The sequence below is a fragment of the Anabrus simplex genome, chromosome 2 (assembly GCF_040414725.1).
Source record: "Anabrus simplex isolate iqAnaSimp1 chromosome 2, ASM4041472v1, whole genome shotgun sequence".
NCBI classification, from domain to species: Eukaryota; Metazoa; Arthropoda; class Insecta; order Orthoptera; family Tettigoniidae; genus Anabrus; species Anabrus simplex.
This window is the reverse complement of record NC_090266.1, coordinates 84443436-84461628: the sequence shown is the minus strand read 5'-3', so window position 1 is coordinate 84461628 and position 18193 is coordinate 84443436. Positions and strand designations below refer to the sequence as shown.

At 40.7% G+C, this 18193-nt stretch overlaps 1 protein-coding gene across 1 annotated transcript in view; it reads right to left on the bottom strand.

Annotated features, from left to right (window-relative positions):
* Nucleotides 1–18193, bottom strand: part of Stt3B (catalytic subunit 3B of the oligosaccharyltransferase complex) — a 518075-nt gene that overhangs the window by 340129 nt on the left and 159753 nt on the right. Inside the window, exon 8 of the mRNA XM_067140186.2 lies at nt 14107–14318. Coding sequence (XP_066996287.1) covers nt 14107–14318 — 212 coding nt within the window. The remainder of the gene's footprint in view (nt 1–14106; nt 14319–18193) is intronic.

Sequence of the window (18193 nt, the reverse complement as noted above, 5' to 3'; positions counted from 1 at the left end):
TCATTGCAATATAAATAATGGACTCATTATGCACATCTGACCATCCAGCTAAGCTCATACAAATTGTATACTCAAATCCCTGAAACACTTCTCTCTTATTTTGATAAATTTCTTGAAGACTTACAAGTCTTCTGAATTCTGGATGATTAATGGAGCAGAAGGAAAGGTTTGTAGCATAACAGAATTTTGCAACCTGCTTATCTGAGTCCTCTTCTTATTTTTCACTAGTTCAAACAAAAAAGTGACTGACTTTGCTTAACTTTTAGAGATGGTCCCTCAGTGGATAGCTGATATGTAACCAATGATCTCTTTTGTTTTGATGCTGAAGATGAAACTACTGGATTTGTCTCTGTATTTTGATCTTCATTGCCAGATGTTGCAGTATCATTTTTTGCTTCATTATCTGTTGTGCTGTTACACATCTGAATATCCAACTTCATTCTAGCAACTAATTCTTGCATTTCTAAACTGCATGATTTGCATTTAGCTTTCATGCCTTTTCAACTTGAAGTGGCAAGTTCTATAAATTCTCCCCATACCAGATTGAGTTTTCAGCCTGGATTACTCATTTTAAGTTGACAACAAATTTCTTGCTTCACTTTTACAAGTACAATACAACACACTAAAAGCGAATCTTCTGTTACAAAAATTATGATTTTACTATCTCAAATGAACTGGAAGACAAATGCATGGGAAATGAGTTGGAACAGCCTACCTTCTCTGAAAGCACTACAAATACTTTACATGTGTAAATTAACATTATTCCTATAGAAACGTTCACATACGTCATCTAATGGCGTTTGGCTTCACTTTTCACTTCAAAAGCAGTTAAGTTTCAATTCTTAATCGATATTCATGCATTAAAGTCAACCACAGGTACAACCATGGGCATGTTCATCTAGCTAACATCCGATCCACGTCCGGGAAGAACTGTGCGTTTATTGCTGTGTAACAGTGTTCTTGCCATGCTAGTGAATTTGCTTATTATTATGAGTTTCTTTCTGGTTAATATTTAGTAATTTTGCACTGTTAATTAAGTAGTGTTCAGTCTTTGTTTTGGTGTTCAGGAATGACTTAACTGTTGTAGGTGAAGAGTTTCATATGATTTTACTTTAAATTTCAAATTTTATGTCGCGTAGTTGTCAACCAGTGCAAAAGAGATATTTACTGTACTTGCCACTTGGGGGGGAAGGAGGGTAACAACACAACCTCAACTTTCATTCTCAGTTCACTCAATCTTAACATAAAAAAACTTTCCCACGTGAGTTAGACAATGACATGTAAATATTAGGACTACAACTATTGTCATCACTTGATATGTGACCCGTTGCATGGAAAGGGTTCCAACGTCAGCAATGGAAATTTTACAGCAGAGTTGAACAAACGTGTCTGGGGTGCAAATATTGCATTTCTATGTTTTGACTTTTTGCACCAACTAAGATAGGTCTTACGGCGATGATGGGATAAGAAAGGCCTGGGAGTGGGAAGGACGTGGCCTTAATTAAGGTACAGCCCCAGCATTTGCCTGGTGTGAAAATGGGAAACCACGGAAAACCAACTTCAGGGCTGCCAACAGTGGGATTCAAACCCACTATCTCCCGGATGCAAGCTCGGATTACCGCATGGCCAACTCGCCTAGTATGGGTCTTCTTAAACTATGTTATGCACTACTTGCTGTCAGGAAAACTTTGTACAACTGGTAAGAAAATTAATAAAAGCTGTAATGGAGTTTTTCTCCAAATACAGTTTTATTAATAGCAACAGTCAATAACTAACATCATCTGAAGTATAGCACCTAGAAGCATGAACTCTTTTTTTAAAATGCTCAGTATATTATGCCAATTTTAGAGCCACAAAAATCTCAAAAATGAAAAATCAGACTAAGTCCCTTATTTCAATGAAAAGAAGAATATTCGTTGAAGATCCACCTATTCAATACAACGTACACTGGGTGACCAAAAGTCACAGAAAGCGGTGTCCAATTAGAAAATGGGCCGTGTATGACCCCTAAATGTTGCAGCTAGCTGCAGTGCAGCTCAGCAGTCTGTCACATACACCAGTGTCGTCAAGATGGCAACACGCTGTAAGTCAACCGACTTTGAATGTGGGATGATCATCGGCGGACGGATCATAGCATTGCAGAGATTACACGCAAATTCAGGTTCCAAGGTCAACAGTGTCGAGGGTGGATGTTCAACATCGCAGAGAGAACGTTATCATCCACGTAAACTGCCACAGCACAGGAAGACCGCAGGTCTTTAACGAACAGACATAACGCTGCCTCTGCAGAACCATACTGGGCGCTCGATGGGCTACTGTGTGTCAGATCACCACCCAGGTGAATGTTGGGAGACAGGAACCCATTTCTACCAGGACTGTAAGGAGGCAACTGCACCATATGGGCTTCACCAGCCGATGATCAACACATGTTCCTTTTGCTGACATCAACACAGAGCTCAACGACATGCATGGGCCCGCAAACATCGGCAACGGACCATGGAACAGTGGCGGCATGTGGTATGGTGTTGAATCCCGGTTCTAGTTGTATTGAGCTGATGGGCGCGTGATAGTGTGGTGTATGCCCCATGAAGCTATGGATCCTGCATGTCAACAAGGTTGACTCCAGGCGGGAGGTGGCTCAGTTCTGGTCTGGGCAGCTGATCTTAATCCAATAGAGCATTTATGGGATGCTGTCGATGCTGGTGTACGCTCCATGAACCCCGCACCAATTACACTAGAGCAGTTGTGGGTAGCAGTGCAAGATGCGTGGGTCCAGATCCCTCCAGAACATTCCAACACCTTCTAGAGGTGACGCCTCACTGCACTGCTGCCGTTTTGAGGGCTTGCGGAGGAGCAACCTGTTATGAATATCACATTCAGTGTCTTCCCATTACTTTTGTCCACTCAGTGTAACTCACTTTATTACATATACATTTTAAAATATCAAACTGTGGGACACGTTTCGCCTCAATTTGATGGTGATGATGCTTGTTGTTTAAAGGGGCCTAATATCGCTTTGACTTAGGCATCTTCAGCTGCATATAATTGTTTTTCAGATTAAAATTACTAACATATTTTCTTAGGCTATTACCAATGTTCTGTCCCTTATAAAAAGTTTTTAAACAATTTGCATTGTCCTTGTCTGTAAAACACAATAATTATAATACAATACAAAAAAAAAAAAACATACATACATACATTATCATTATAGACTGTTATGCCTTTCAGCGTTCAGTCTGCAAGCCTCTGAGAATTTACTAAACGTTGCCACAATCCTCGATTTGTAACTAGTGTTGTGGCCTCATTTAGTTCTATACCTCTTATCTTTAAATCGTTAGAAACAGAGTCTAACCATTGTCATCTTGGTCTCCCTCTACTTCTCTTACCCACCACAGCAGAGTCCATTATTCTCCTAGGTAACCTATCCTCCTCCATTCGCCTCACATGACCCCGCCACCGAAGCCGGTTTATGCGTACAGCTTCATCCATCGAGTTCATTCCTAAATTAGCCTTTATCTCCTCATTCTGAGTACCCTCCTATCATTGTTCCCACCTGTTTGTACCAGCAATCATTCATGCTACTTTCATGTCTGTTACTTCTAACTAATGAATCAGATATGCTTTCGCTCCGTAAAGCAAAGTTGGTCTGAAAACAGACTGATGTAAAGATAGTTTCGTCTCGAAGCTGACTTCCTTCTTACAAAATACTGCTGATTGCAACTGCGAGCTCACTGCATTAGCTTTACTACACCTTAATTTAATCTCGCTTACTATATTACCATCCTGGGAGAACACACAACCTATATACTTGAAATTATCGAGCTGTTCTAGCTTTGTATCACCAATCCGACATTCAATTCTGTTGAATTTCTTACCTACTGACATCAATTTAGTCTTCGAGAGGCTAATTTTCATACCATACTCATTGCACCTATTTTCAAGTTCCAAGATATTATACTGCAGGCCTTCGGCACAATCTGCCATTAAGACCAAATCGTCAGCATAGACCAAACTGCTTACTACATTTCCACCTAACTGAATCCCTCCCTGCCATTTTATACCTTTCAGCAGATGATCCATGTAAACTACGAACAGCAAAGGTAAAGATTACAGCCCTGTCTAACCCCTGTAAGTACCCTGAACCAAGAACTCATTCTACCATCAATTCTCACTGAAGCCCAATTGTCAACATAAATGCCTTTGATTGATTTTAATAATCTACCTTTAATTCCATAGTCCCACAGTATGGCGAACATCTTTTCCCTTGGTACCCTGTCATATACTTTCTCTAGATCGACGAAACTTAAACACAACTGCCTATTCCTCTCGTAGCATTTTTCAGTTACCTGGCGCATACTGAAAATCTGATCCTGACAGCCTCTCTGTGGTCTGAAACCACACTGGTTTTCATCCAACTTCCTCTCAACGACTGATCGCACCCTCCCTTCCCCTCCCTTCCAAGATGCCAGTGAATACTTTGCCTGGTATACTAATCAATGAGATACCTCGATAGTTATTGCAATCCTTCCTGTTCCCTTGCTTATAGATAGGTGCAATTACTGCTTTTGTCCAATCTGAAGGTACCTTACCAACACTCCACGCTAATTTTACTACTCTATGAAGCCATTTCATCCCTGCCTTCCCACTATACTTCACCATTTCAGGTCTAATTTCATCTATTCCTGCTGCCTTATGACAATGGAGTTTATTTACTATCCTTTCCACTTCCTCAAGCATAATTTCATCAACATCATTTCCTCCTCCCCATGAGCTTGGCTGTTTGCAACACCACCATGATGATTTCCTTTTACATTGAGAAGATGTTCAAAATATTCCCTCCACCTCTCCAGTGATTCCCTGGGATCTATTATGAGTTCACCTGAACTACTCAAAACACTGTTCATTTCCTTTTTCCCTCCCTTCCTAAGATTCTTTATTACTGTCCAGAAAGGTTTCCCTGCTGCTTGACCTAGCCTTTCCAGGTTATTACCAAAATCTTCCAATGACTTCTTTTTGGATTCAACAACTATTTGTTTCGCTCTGTTTCTATCATCTACGTACCAATCCCTGTCTGCCTCGGCCCTTGTTTGGAGCCATTTCTGATAAGCCTTCTTTTTACGTTTACAGGCTGCTCTCACTTCATCATTCCACCAAGATGTTCGCCTTTTCCCATCTTTACACACAGTTGTTCCTAGGCATTCCCTTGCTGTTTCTACTACAGCATCCCTGTATGCCACCTATTCACTTTCTATATCCTGAACCTGCTTACTGTCTACTGTTCAAAACTTCTCACTAATTATATCCATGTACTTCTGTCTAATTTCCTCATCCTGGAGATTTTCTACCCTTATTCGTTTGCAGACAGATTTCTCTTTCTCTACCCTAGGCCTAGAGATACTTAGTTCACTACAGATCAGATAGTGGTCTGTATCATCGAAAAATCCGCGGAAAACTCGTACATTCCTAACAGATTTCCTGAATTCAAAGTCTGTTAAGATATAGTCTATTATGGATCTGGTACCCCTAACCTCCCATGTGTAGCGGTGAATAGCCTTATGCTTGAAGAATGTATTCGTAACAGCTAAACCCATACTAGCACAGAAGTCCAGCAAACGCTTCCCATTCCCATTAGCTTCCATATCTTACCCACATTTACCAATCACCCTTTCGTATCCTGCAGTTCTATTCCCAACTCTCGCATTGAAATCGCCCATTAACACTATTCTATCCTTGCTGTTGACCCCGACCACGATGTCACTCAATGCTTCATAAAACTTGTCAACTTCATCCTCATCTGCACCCTCACATGGTGAATACACGGACACAACTCTTGTCCTAATTCCTCCAACTGACAAATCTACCCACATCATTCACTCATTTACGTGCCTAACCGAAACTATGTTGCATGCAATGGTATTCCTGATAAAGAGCCCTACCCCAGACTCTGCCCTTCCCTATCTCTCTTCCTCCTTATCTCCCCTTACCCGAATATCACTTACTCCTAGCACATCCAGATGCATCCTCCTTGCTGGCTCAGCCAGTTCTACTTTCTTTCTTCCATAAGCCCCATTAATATTGATAGCTCCCTATCGAATTCCATTTCGTTCGCCAAGTTGTTTCCAAGGAGTCCGTCGCCTGTCAAATGGGAGTGGGACTCCATTACTCCCATAGGTCCGAGGCTTGCTTAAAGTGTTCTGAGCTCGGTAAATTCATGAAGCCGGATGCTGCCCTACTTGCACATAGTCCAAGTGAGGATCTCTCCTCTAACGGGTTATGGACCACCGGTGAATTGTATAGTCCTAGCCGCCTGAGCACAAGGAGGGCCACGACTCAGAATATGTCCGAGATGCCCACTCCTATTCCATAGCAACTGGTATCCCGACTCTCAGGACCACTTTCTAGGTAGGCCACTCAGCTGTTGCCCATGGTTCATGAACTAGGACGTGACTACAGTAATCCACAAACATGAACCATGGCTGAATGGTATTCCAAATTAAAATCTATTTGTAAACTTCCTGATTTTTGTTCGACTTCAGTTCCATATGTTTTGGCAAATTTTAGGTTTTCTGTATGCCAAAATTCGTATATCTAAATTTACTTGGAAATCTAAACTGTTTGTGGCCAAGCACTTGTCTTGCCCCATTATATTGGGAGCTGATTTCATGTCTCACACCGGTGTAGTGCTCGACCTTCAGAGCAAGTCGTGCACTTTCAAATTTGATAGTAATTCCAAAATCCCTTTGTTAAAATGTAGTTCTGTATCATGTTCATCTATTTCGCCTACCCAGGATGAAATGTTAGATCTTAGACATCTACCCGAGGAGCAGGCTGAGAGTATTCGTAAGTTGTGTCAGTCGTTTCCAGAGGTTTTATCGGATACTCTTGGTGTTACTGACCTTATTGAATACAAGATTGAGGTAACGGATTCGATCCCGATTAGATTCCCGCCTTATAGGCTATCTAGTTACAAGTAACTATTCTCATAGGCTATCTCCGCCTAAAATGAAGGCCCTGAAGGAGATCATTGATCAGATGCTAAAAGATGGTATTATTCGCCCCTCTAAGTCGGCGTATTCTTCGCCTATTTTTCTAGTCCCGAAACCCCGAGGTGAAGCCTGTGATTGATTATAGGGCTCTCAATCGGAAGGTGGTGTTACAATCCGTGCCCCTTCCAGACCTTCATTCTTGTTTTTCATGGTTTCGAAAGGCTAAATTCTTCACCATCTTAGACCTTAATCAGGCTTATAATCAGATACCGTTAGCAGAGGAATCTAAACACCTGACAGCGTTTGCCACGGATTGGAACTTGTATGAGTACAACCGCGTGCTTTTCGGGCTCCCCACGGGGGCAGCTGTGCTTACGAGACTGCTAGATAGGGTCTTCTCGGACATCAAATTTGAATACTTGTATCATTATCTTGATGATGTAGTCGTGTTTTCTGAGATCTTTGAAGAACATCTTGATCATCTGAAAGAGGTCCTAAGTCGTTTTCGTAAGGCAGGGTTAACGGTGAAGTTGTCCAAGGTTGCATTCGCTAAGCCCTTTATGTCATTTCTAGGGCATACTGTGTCGCCCGATGGTGTCGCAGTCGATCATTCTAGAACACAGGCCATCCGTGATTTCAAACCTCCCAAGGACATCAAAGGTATTGCCAGGTTCATTGGTATGGTGAATTTCTTCAGGAAATTTATTCCAAATTTTGCTAATAGAGCGGCGCCCTTGAACGTACTTCTTAGGAAAGGGGTCAAATTTGAGTGGGGACCTTCGCAACAAGCCGCTTTTGAAGATCTCAAATTAGCTCTGTGTAATGCCCCTGTTCTTGCCATGCCTGATTTCTCTAAGAAATTCATCGTCCAAATCGACGCGTCGTCGGCGGCGGTAGCTGCAGTCCTCCTTCAAGAGACTGAACTAGAGGAGAACCATTGCCTATGCCTCTAGGACATTATCGGCCCAAGAATCCAAGTATTCCATCTACGAACTTGAAGGTTTAGCAGTTTTGTCTGCTATAGAAAAGTTCCGCCTCTATCTGGAACATGTCAAGTTCAACTTGGAGACAGATAACCAAGCCTTAAGTTGGGTCTTAGGTAGGCCGCGTCGTACCGGTCGCATAGCCCGCTGGGCCATAAGAATTTCGGCCTTCCAATTTGATGTTAGGCATATTAGAGGTACTGAAAATGTTGTGGCAGACTGACTAAGCCGTATGTTTTCTAATGAGGTAGAGACCCCTGAACAGGTTGATAGTTCTTCACCTCCCGAGTCCATACTACCTGAGGTTAATGCCATTCTAACAGATGCTCCCATGCTCTTTGGGGATATTGAAAAATATCAACGTGAAGATCCGACGCTGGCTCCGATAATGGAAACCCTTTCTTCTGGGGAACACATTGTCTCTTATGTACTGAGGAATGGTGTTTTATGTTGCCCTTCGAGGCATGATAAGACGATGAAAGTTGTAGTTCCAGCTGTTCTTGTACCTATGATCTTCAAGTACTACCATGAGACCCCACTAGGGGGGCATTTAGGCATCTTCAAAACCCGTGAAATGTTCATCTGGAAGGGTATGGACGGAAAAATCCGTGAATTAGTAAAATCTTGTAAATCTTGTTGGCTTAGTAAACCCACCATGTCCACTAAGCAAGGGCTTTTGTCTTCTCATCAAGCGCCGCGCCCCATGGAACGTCTTTACATCGACTACGTACGACCCTTACCCCAGTCAAAGGGGAATGCCAACAAGTTCATCCTTGTATGTGTAGATGGCTTTACAAGATTTTCCTGGTTATTTCCGACTAAGCTGGCTACCGTTCAGTCCACTATTTCTTGTTTAAATTCTATTTTTGCTTCTTTTGGTCCGTGTCAATATATTGCGTCTGATAATGCTAAAGCTTTCACATCCAATCTCTTTCGTAAATTCTGTTTTGATTTGTCCATCTCTCATGTGACTACTTCTGCTTATTATCCTCAATCATCTTTGGCTGAACGGGTCAATCGTAATCTCCGATCGGCGCTAATTGCCTATCATCACGACGATACTTCTAGGTGGGACACATCCCTTCATTGGTTAGCCTTCGCTTTGAAGTCGGCGGTTCATGAATCTCATAAGTTTATTCCAGCTTCTTTGATGTTCAAGTTCGTACCCAACACGCCGCTCGCTAACCTTTGGTCTCTTAGTGATATTCTACCAGAGGCAATAGATCCAGATAATATTAGAGATCTTTGGAAGAAGGCCAATGCTAATCTGAAAATTTCTCATGAAAAGGTTAGGGAAAGATATGATCGTGGACGGAGGCCCACCAACTTAAAGGTAGGCGACCAAGTTACGGTCAAGAATTTTGTTCCCGCGGGCAAACTTTCCCCCAGATTTCATGGGCCGTGTACAGTCTTGGATTTTTTAACGCCGGTGACATTGTTACTAAGCAATCCAGCAACCGAGAGGATATTTAGGGCTCATCTGTCGCAGGTGAAACCTGTGTAATTTCCGTGCTAATTTTGTCTTTATAATTTTGTAAGAATCCTGAAGGTTATATTTTTAGTTTCATTTTAAGGCCTTCTGTCCATTATATTTTTACATTTGGTTGAATCTGCTTTGTATAAATGTTGTAAAACCCCCTCCGAGGGTACTCTGCTGTCCTCTCCATTCGGCCATTACCACACTCCCGTCTCCTGCTAAAACACACCTGTGGCAAAATTATATACAAGTTTCCACACCGCTGGCCCCTCAGCCTCAACTCCTAGACAGTACCCTAAAAACATTATATTTCAAACAAAATTCTGCCGCTGAGATCTTACTGTTTCAGTGCCCCCACAGCCGTGCGGCGCTGTACCGCCACTGAGGTGGGGTACGGGCCCACTCCACTCCAGTGAGGACAGAGGACAACCTGTGTACGGCGCGCCGGAGCCCTCCTTCCAGCCAAGGCTGATGTGCGGCGCACCACCCGCAAGCTACTTGTGGACTGTAAACAAATTTCGCATCTGCGGCGTGCAGCACGACTACCCCTCTCATAGTGCGGGAGAGCGGTATCTCAGGGTACTTGAGGGGTCCGAGCGGCCTCCTCTGGACATAGGCAGCGGCGGCAGGTCTTGCCGTCAAAAGTAATCGGCAACTAATGTACTCCTTCTGCTACATGGACTCTCTATTCGGCAATTAAATTCTCCTTCAAATCAACATTTGGTGGACTTAGAAATTTTTTTTTCAAGAATTAAAGTTTTTTTTTCCCTTCTGATTTCAACTACTACAACATAGAGACCATTTATCAAAATCTACTACAAATGGTTTAAAACTGCACTTAACCTAGTCGCACCCTCCTATATCAAACAACTTCCGAGACCTCCGACTACTGAAAAGTTATATTTTTCTCTTCTAAATTCTTCAACTCCTCAGCAAAAACTTGGACTTTTTATTAAAAACAAATTTTTTTGTTTTCTTCTGTGTCACCCCTTGGAAGGACTTTGGGGGGGGGGGGGGGGGGGAGGTCTGTACCGGGCGGTACACCTCCACGCCGCTAGTTCAAATGTTGCGCCAGTTGAAACTACAGGAGAAAGCCTGAACTTTAACAAACTGTATTAACTCAACGGTTTCTCGGAAGATATCACTACTGTAAATTTGGGATTTTGAAGTGTTCTGAACTGTGTCTATTTCGATTTGTGTTTGTTTTCTCCATATCAAGAAGTTTGGACATTCTCTAACAGATGTCTCTACTAAAACTATGATAACGCACTCTGGTGTAAAGGAATGTACTCTCCTGAAGAGATTTTGTATTCCTAAGTTTTGTTTTTACTAAATTTTGTTCTGTGGTTTGTGGGTTGGCAATATAAATCCTTTCTTTCCACCTGTTTTGAATGTAGCCAATCAAGAATTTCTGTAATTAATTTTCCACCAATAAGGTGTTTCTTCCTCGTCTTGTGTATTAGTTTTTGCTGTTATCCAATAAAAGTTTGTGGGCGGGTTATCATTCATGAAAGGTCTCAAACTTTCCACGAGGGTATAAAAACTGCTGATTTTCTGGTCTCGGGGCCACTTCAGTAACATCTCTCTTAGTATGGGAATATGTAGCAGGGGGCGGGAAGCGCCTCTTTCTTCTAGAAGTTCTTCAACAAGGTAATGGCCTGTTAACATCTTTATTTCTTGCTAGCTCAGCAGTTTAACTCTCGGAGAAGGTTCGAAACCTTTAAAATGTAATCCATCTTCCTTAAAATGTAATTCCCTTTTTCTATCTATGTAAAAACTACTATTTCTTGAACTGTAAAGCGGGGATAGAGAGTGCTTCACCCTCTCGAACTCCCCTTCATTTTGAAAAGGAGGTGACTACGTTTTCATAACCGTTCTTCTCTTCTTTAATGTAGTAAGTTTTCTCATACATGTCACCTCCCTAGCTTGGGATTAGCCCCTGTATGATCGGCCTAGTGCCACATAGGTTTTAGACAAAAACCTTGTGTAGGAGTGCAAGTTATCGCCTCCATTCAATTTTGTATTTTGGGCCATTTATTTAACCCGTTTGTTTTCCTTCCTGCGAAGGCCCCGTAGATTGGGTATTAGATACCCCTGTTTCACTGTATGTGTGCCTTGAGGGCAGTTAGTGTAAAGTCAGTTTATGGCCTCTTAAATAGGCTTGAAGACTTGGAGAGCGTATCTGCTCTTTGTGTGTGAAACGTGCCTCTAGGAGGCTTAACATGGTAATTGGGAGCAAGTGCTCCTTGGCATGATTGGGGTTTTCTGCCCCTTTTTATGAACTGGGTACATTGGTAAAGTTGGGCTCATAGCTCAAGGATTGTAATTGAGGGGCTCAAAGCCCAAAACTTGTAACGAACTGTAATCTGTAATTTCTTAATTTGTTGATCTGCTACTTGGTACCTGTTATACTTTGTTATTTGTTGATTTTGAAAAGAAAATATAACCTTTGTTAAAATTTTAAATTATCTTTAATTTGGTAGTTGAGACCTATTCCAGCCCGCACCTTCTTTCACCTCTGCTGTTCCACAGATACCTCGGAACAAAACCAATTATCCCCTGCATGCAAGCTGACTGTTATGAGACCCAAACAACATGGCCACTCTTTCAGTTGATAATTTTTGTTTAGACAAGGATTCCTTTGTTGAAAGCTCTTATAATTCAAAGAATTCTGTCAACAGCAATTCTATAACAGCTACATTGGAATAAAATGAAATATGATGGAAAAAATTGCATGCCAGTGTATGGTGCACTGATTATAATTAATCAAATGAAAAGCTTTATTTCAAGAGTGAAGAAAAATATTCCTGGTCCAGTATTAATTGCTTCAAGAAACTTTTGAAGGAGAAAAAAAAAAAAATTATTTTCCACCCTAAGGAGCATAATTCACTTTAGATGGTTACAACTGTTGGTTAGTTTAAAAATAGACATCTTGAAATTATGTCGTACTCTTCTCGACACTCTGGTCCTTCAGACCGAAATTCACACTGGTTGTCCAAAGGAAAGTTACTTTTCAGGTTGTATGAACTGAAAAATGAATCATCATAATTTGCCACAGAGAAATGTGAGTTTGTTGCCCTCATTAAAATGAAATACAGTGTTCAAAAACACGCATACCTAGTTAATAATTTAGGACATTTTAATAATCCTAATGCTAGATTACATTGGAGAAAAAAATATTCCAGTGCAGGATTTCATGGCTAGTGTCAACTCACAATTAAAGTGTCTACCTTCTGGGATATCACATCTCGTTTGCATTGTGAATATGTTAACATTTCAACTACATTTTCATAACAAGTCAGTAGTTCTTAATGGTTGGATAATTTCACCTTTTCAATACTACACAATTTTTATTCCTTCCTCTATTTAAAAAGGGGCATGTTTCGTCTCTCTTATATGAGACATCCTCAGCCTTGTACAATTATAGTAAAAACACATAATATCCCTGATAATCTAAAAGAATGACTTATCCATAAATCTGAAAGCAGTTCATATTCCTTTGGTAAATGTTAATGAAGATGTTCTTGTGTATGTTTAAGAGGATGCCTTTCTTTAAAACTATTTTAAAGATAGATTGATCTTGTTCAATAGTAGAGAAGGAGTTATTATAATCGGATTAGATTAATTCTCACAATCCTCAATATATGGAATAAGAGATATGAAACGTGTCCCTTTTTAAATAGGAAAAAAGAAAAGGAAATAAAAATTCTATGGTATATCAAGGTGGAATTACCCAGCCATTAAGAACTCCTACTTGTTAAGGTTGACAATACGGACTAACTATGAAATTAATTTCTTGTGGTACTTTTTTCATAGTTGAAGTCAGGATGAAATGACATGAGCAGGATAAGTACTTATAGTTTTATAGCAGAGAGAAGGCCATGTGTAATTAGCTTGCCTCACTCTGAAGTTGGGGTTGTGAAGACTAGCGCAATGTGATCCAGTGCAATCATTCTGTATTGTGTTGCAACAAGAATAGGTTGTCAAACTCCGCTTATGTGCAGCTTTCATTTCTTTCTTTCTTTCTTTTAAAAAAAGTGCTACACATTTCAACATTTCAAAGTATTTTTTTGTCATTAATCCACTACTACAAACTGGATCAGCAAAGTTCTTTAATGGAACAGGATAAATACTATCTTTTCTACCATTATATATATTTTAAAAAATTGATGCAACCGAGGAGTCACAAGGCTAAAGTGTACGACGTACACAGCATATAAAAACAACGAAGAACAGTAATAACATCAGTCTAAAGGATCATAAAAACAAATAACACCCCAAAGAAATCTACTGTAGCTGAACATGTACTTAACCATTTAGACAAAGAAATTAAATGTGATGTATTCTGGCTAATGTTCACCAATATTATGACCGTTTAACTCAGAGTTCAATAAACAGAAAAGCATCCCAACAATTAAAATACCATGGAATATGACTTATCAATACAAACCAAGCCATAGTACTCAGAAACACCAAGCAAACTGCACAGTAAATAAGAATGACAACACTGACAGAGTTCCTTAGAAATGCATACTATATGGAGAGTTAAACCGAGACACTCCTCAAATTTGCAACCACAATGTAACAGCCCAGAACATTAACCATATCCTTTCTTTTAAAATTATTTTAACACTATGACATATTCTACACTAGTACTCACTTTATCATACATATTACGACTAGGTTTATCACCAGCTGCATCTTCTTCACTGTCACTACAGGAAGTACGAGGATTCTCTTCCTCCTTTAAGAAAAACTCCAGAAGAAGAGAGAAAGCAATTCCACTTAGCACGCACACAACAGGTGTTAGTGTAAGCATGAGACGTACCATCACACCGGCAAAGTACACAGCACTTAACGCGTACAACACCACTGAAATTGGATAAGATGAAGAGACATATGAATCATGTGAATATAAGAGCCATTACATAAAAACAGAGAAATACAGAGATTTTTAAGAGGCGTACTCTAGGTTAGAACACAACAGAGTTGGGAATGGTAACAGAAGTGGGGCGAGATGGAAGGAACTTATTAGGAAATTGAATTTAGCAAAGAAATCAGCTAACTATAACACTATGGCAAGTATAATTACAGTCATGAATTTTTTAGCAAAAAAAAAAAAAAAACGGTATATGTATTTATTTTTATTTACATTTTACGGCCTTCATTGGACCACTCTAGCCAACTTTATACAAAGAATTTTTTAGTTTCCTGTCAGCCCAGTACTTCATTCTCTCTGATCTTATCCTTTCTTCATCGGAAATCACCCTTTCTATTGCCTGTTTGTTGATTCTGATTTGTAGTGTGGTTTGTTTGCCTGCGAGTTTCTTGATTTTGTCAGTTTCGTTTCTTAGGTCTTCCACTATAATTTGTAGTTCATCCATATCTTCCTTGATTTCTGTAATCCACTTAATGTTGCACTTACTATTCCATAATTTTTCTATTATTCTCTTGATGATCCTGTTCTCTAGTGTCCTGATTAGATGTCCAAAAAATGAAGTGCATTTCTTCCTGATTGAGCTCATTACTGGTTCTATTTCCTTGTAGACTGTTTCATTAGAAGCTACTCTCCAGTGTCCATCTTCTTGGTATGATTTGTTGATGCATGTTCGAATGATTCCTCTGTCTATCTTGAGTATTTTGTCTATTTGTGCAGTGTTAGTTGTTTTCAAGACGGTTTCGCTTGCATTATGTTATTTCTGGTTGAATGACTGTTTTGTAATGTTTTAATTTAGTAGCTACTGACAGGCCTTTCTTGTTGTAGGTATTCTTGGTGACATATTGTGCTCTGGTCAGTTTATTTCTGTTATGCCATGATGGCTTTTCATTGGGGTTATATGTTACGATTTCTCCCAGATATTTAAATTTATCTACAATTTTGATTTCTTGGTTTCCTATGGCAATTTTGTTTATGAGTGGTGGGTCAGTAAACATGATTACTGTCTTTTCAAAAGATATTCCAAGATCAATTTTCTGTGCCATTTCCTGTAGTGATATAACTTCTTGTGTGGTTTCCTGAATATTGTTGGACAAGAGAGCAAGGTCATCGGCAAAACCTAGGCAATTTAAACTTATGTTGTCTTTCGGTCTTCCAATTCGGATGTTCTTTGGGTTAGTCTTGTACAATTCCCTCATTATATATTCCAAGGCACAGTTTAACAGCAGTGGTGACAAGCAATCTCCTTGTATACTGGGTAGATATAGGAACCTTAAGGCAGAAACAGGTTCCAGGAAAGACATTCCAGGAATCGTTAATGAACAGGGGATTGTACATGTCAAAATTTACAGAGGGCAGAATTATTAAGTCAGAATTATGTAAAGATAGTTGGATATAAATATAATGTTCAGGTAGAGGGGGTGACTAATAATAATACCAAACAATAAACCAAACCTATCAAAACCCCATGGCACTACTGCCCTGATAGGACTAGGTAAACAACTGTAGGGAATCTGTCATCTGGGTGACCGCTGTAAATGCAGATCAGTGGTTACTAACTGACTGATCTGTAAATTTCTACAGGATAATGTACCAGTCTTGATCTTCCCACTTCCCAGAACTGATCAAACTGCTCAGATATTACGGATAAATATTAACAGCAGTGAATATTTTAACTGTTCAGTGTTACACTGACTCGTGGAGGTGAATAAGATGACTAATATTAATAATACGAAGGCCATCCGGAAAGTGGTACCCATTTGCGCAATAAAGACACAAGAGTAAATATTAACAATTATACAGATTTTTATTGGAAAGAGCATACCTTACACTACTTCTCCACATAATCTCCAAGGAAATTTAGACATTTGTCATAACATGGGACGAGTTTTTCTATTCCAGCATCATAGTCCTCCGCCGCCAGCGTATTGAGATACGTAGTCACGGCTTGTTTAAATTCTTTATGAGATACGTAGTCACGGCTTGTTTAAGACCTTCATCGCTGTCAACCCGCCAGAAAGTCTTTAAGCTTCGTAAAGAGATGGAAATCAAAAGGGGCCAAGTCCGGGCTATATGAGGGGATGGTCGAAGGTTTCCCACTTGAATTGTTGCAAACGTTGTTGTGTTATCGCAGCTGCACGAGGCCTGGCTTTGTCATTAAAGGAGAATGACGCCTGTAGACTTCGCCGTCGATTTTGTATTGCCCGCCATAATTTCTTTAATGTTTCACAACATGCATTAGCATTAATTGTGTCTCCATGGGCCATAAAATCAATGAGCAGTACACCTCGGCAATCGCAGAAAACTGTTGCCATGAGTTTCCTGGTGGACAGAACTGTCTTGAATTTTTTTTGGTTTGGTTGGTGAATGAGCATGATGCCACTCCATTGACTGTCGTTTACTCTCAGGTGATGCATAACAAACCCCTGTTTCGTCCCCAGTAATGTTGCGAGTCAGGAAAGAGTCTCCATCGGAATAACATCCCAGAAACGTCAGTGCTGCAACCATACGCTTGGTTTTGTGCTCCTCTGTAAAAATGCGAGGGACCCACCATGCACAAATTTTTGAATAATGCAGATGGTCTTTGACAATTTCATGAACAATTGTTCGAGACACATTAGGAAAATGTTCAAAGAGTTCATCAATTGTGACATGCCGATCGTTCCTCACGCATTCGTCTTCTGCGCTCAGCAGTTGGTCTGTAATGACAGATGGTCTCCCTGAACGCTCCTCGTCGTGTGTATTCCCCCTCCCCAGGTTGAAGTTGCGACAACAGCGCCAAACAGATGACTCGTCCATCACATTGTCTCCATACACCTCCGTTAATTGGCGATGAATATCGCAAGGTCGGATGTTTCGTGCATTAAGAACTTTAATCACGGCCCTCACTTCACAACTGGCAGGGTTCTCAATTTGTTTAAACATTTTAAACGATCACAGACACAACACAGGCAATGCTAGTGTCACACAACCTCGCACAGAGCAGGCAGACAAGCCACTGATGCGGTCTGACCTTGCCCAGCCGCTACCCGAGTCGTCAGCGCTTCATGCGGCACTAACGGGTACTACTTTCCGGATGGCCCTCGTATATCAAGGATATTAATACAATAGTTTATGAAGTTATTCAGCATGTCACTTTGTATGCACTCATCTGTAAATTACTTTGGAGATTTTGCATGGGATAGTGCAATCCTTTCTACTGCTGCCTAAACAAGCACGTGCACAGAGAGAGAGAGATTGTTTTATTTATGACTGGGATTTTCACTTGCCCAGTAACCCACTCTGCAGGCTTGCTCCAGCCAAGCACTTTGCCACTTCTTGGCACCACAAGTTCCCCCTCCTTTGCACTCTGCTGAGATCTTTATCAGTGTATGGTTCAGTTCAGTCAATTGTTCACATGTTTAGTGTTCAGTTTGTTGTTCCACTGCCATTTTCATTACGTGAGCATGTGTGTGTGTGTGTACGAGGGTAATCCCAAAAATAAGGTCTATTTTTTAATAAATACAGAACTCTATTCGTGTGGCTGTTGGTTGCAATATTACAAAGAGTGCTTCCCGCGCTCGAATATAAACATGCGCATGCCGCACCGAGGCACTCAGTCTTGGCTTGGCAGCCATTGAGAATGGAGCTCCTGTTGGATGTTACCGCCAAGTGCATGGATGTCAAAAATGTTCTTAAGTGGTGTAGAGAGTTTGAAGCCGGTCGGACTGAAATTCACGACTAACAAAGGAGCGGGAGACAGTCAATTTTCGTCGAGACAGTCGCGAAGGTTGAGCAAATCATCCATGAAGATCGGCGGATCACCCTGGAT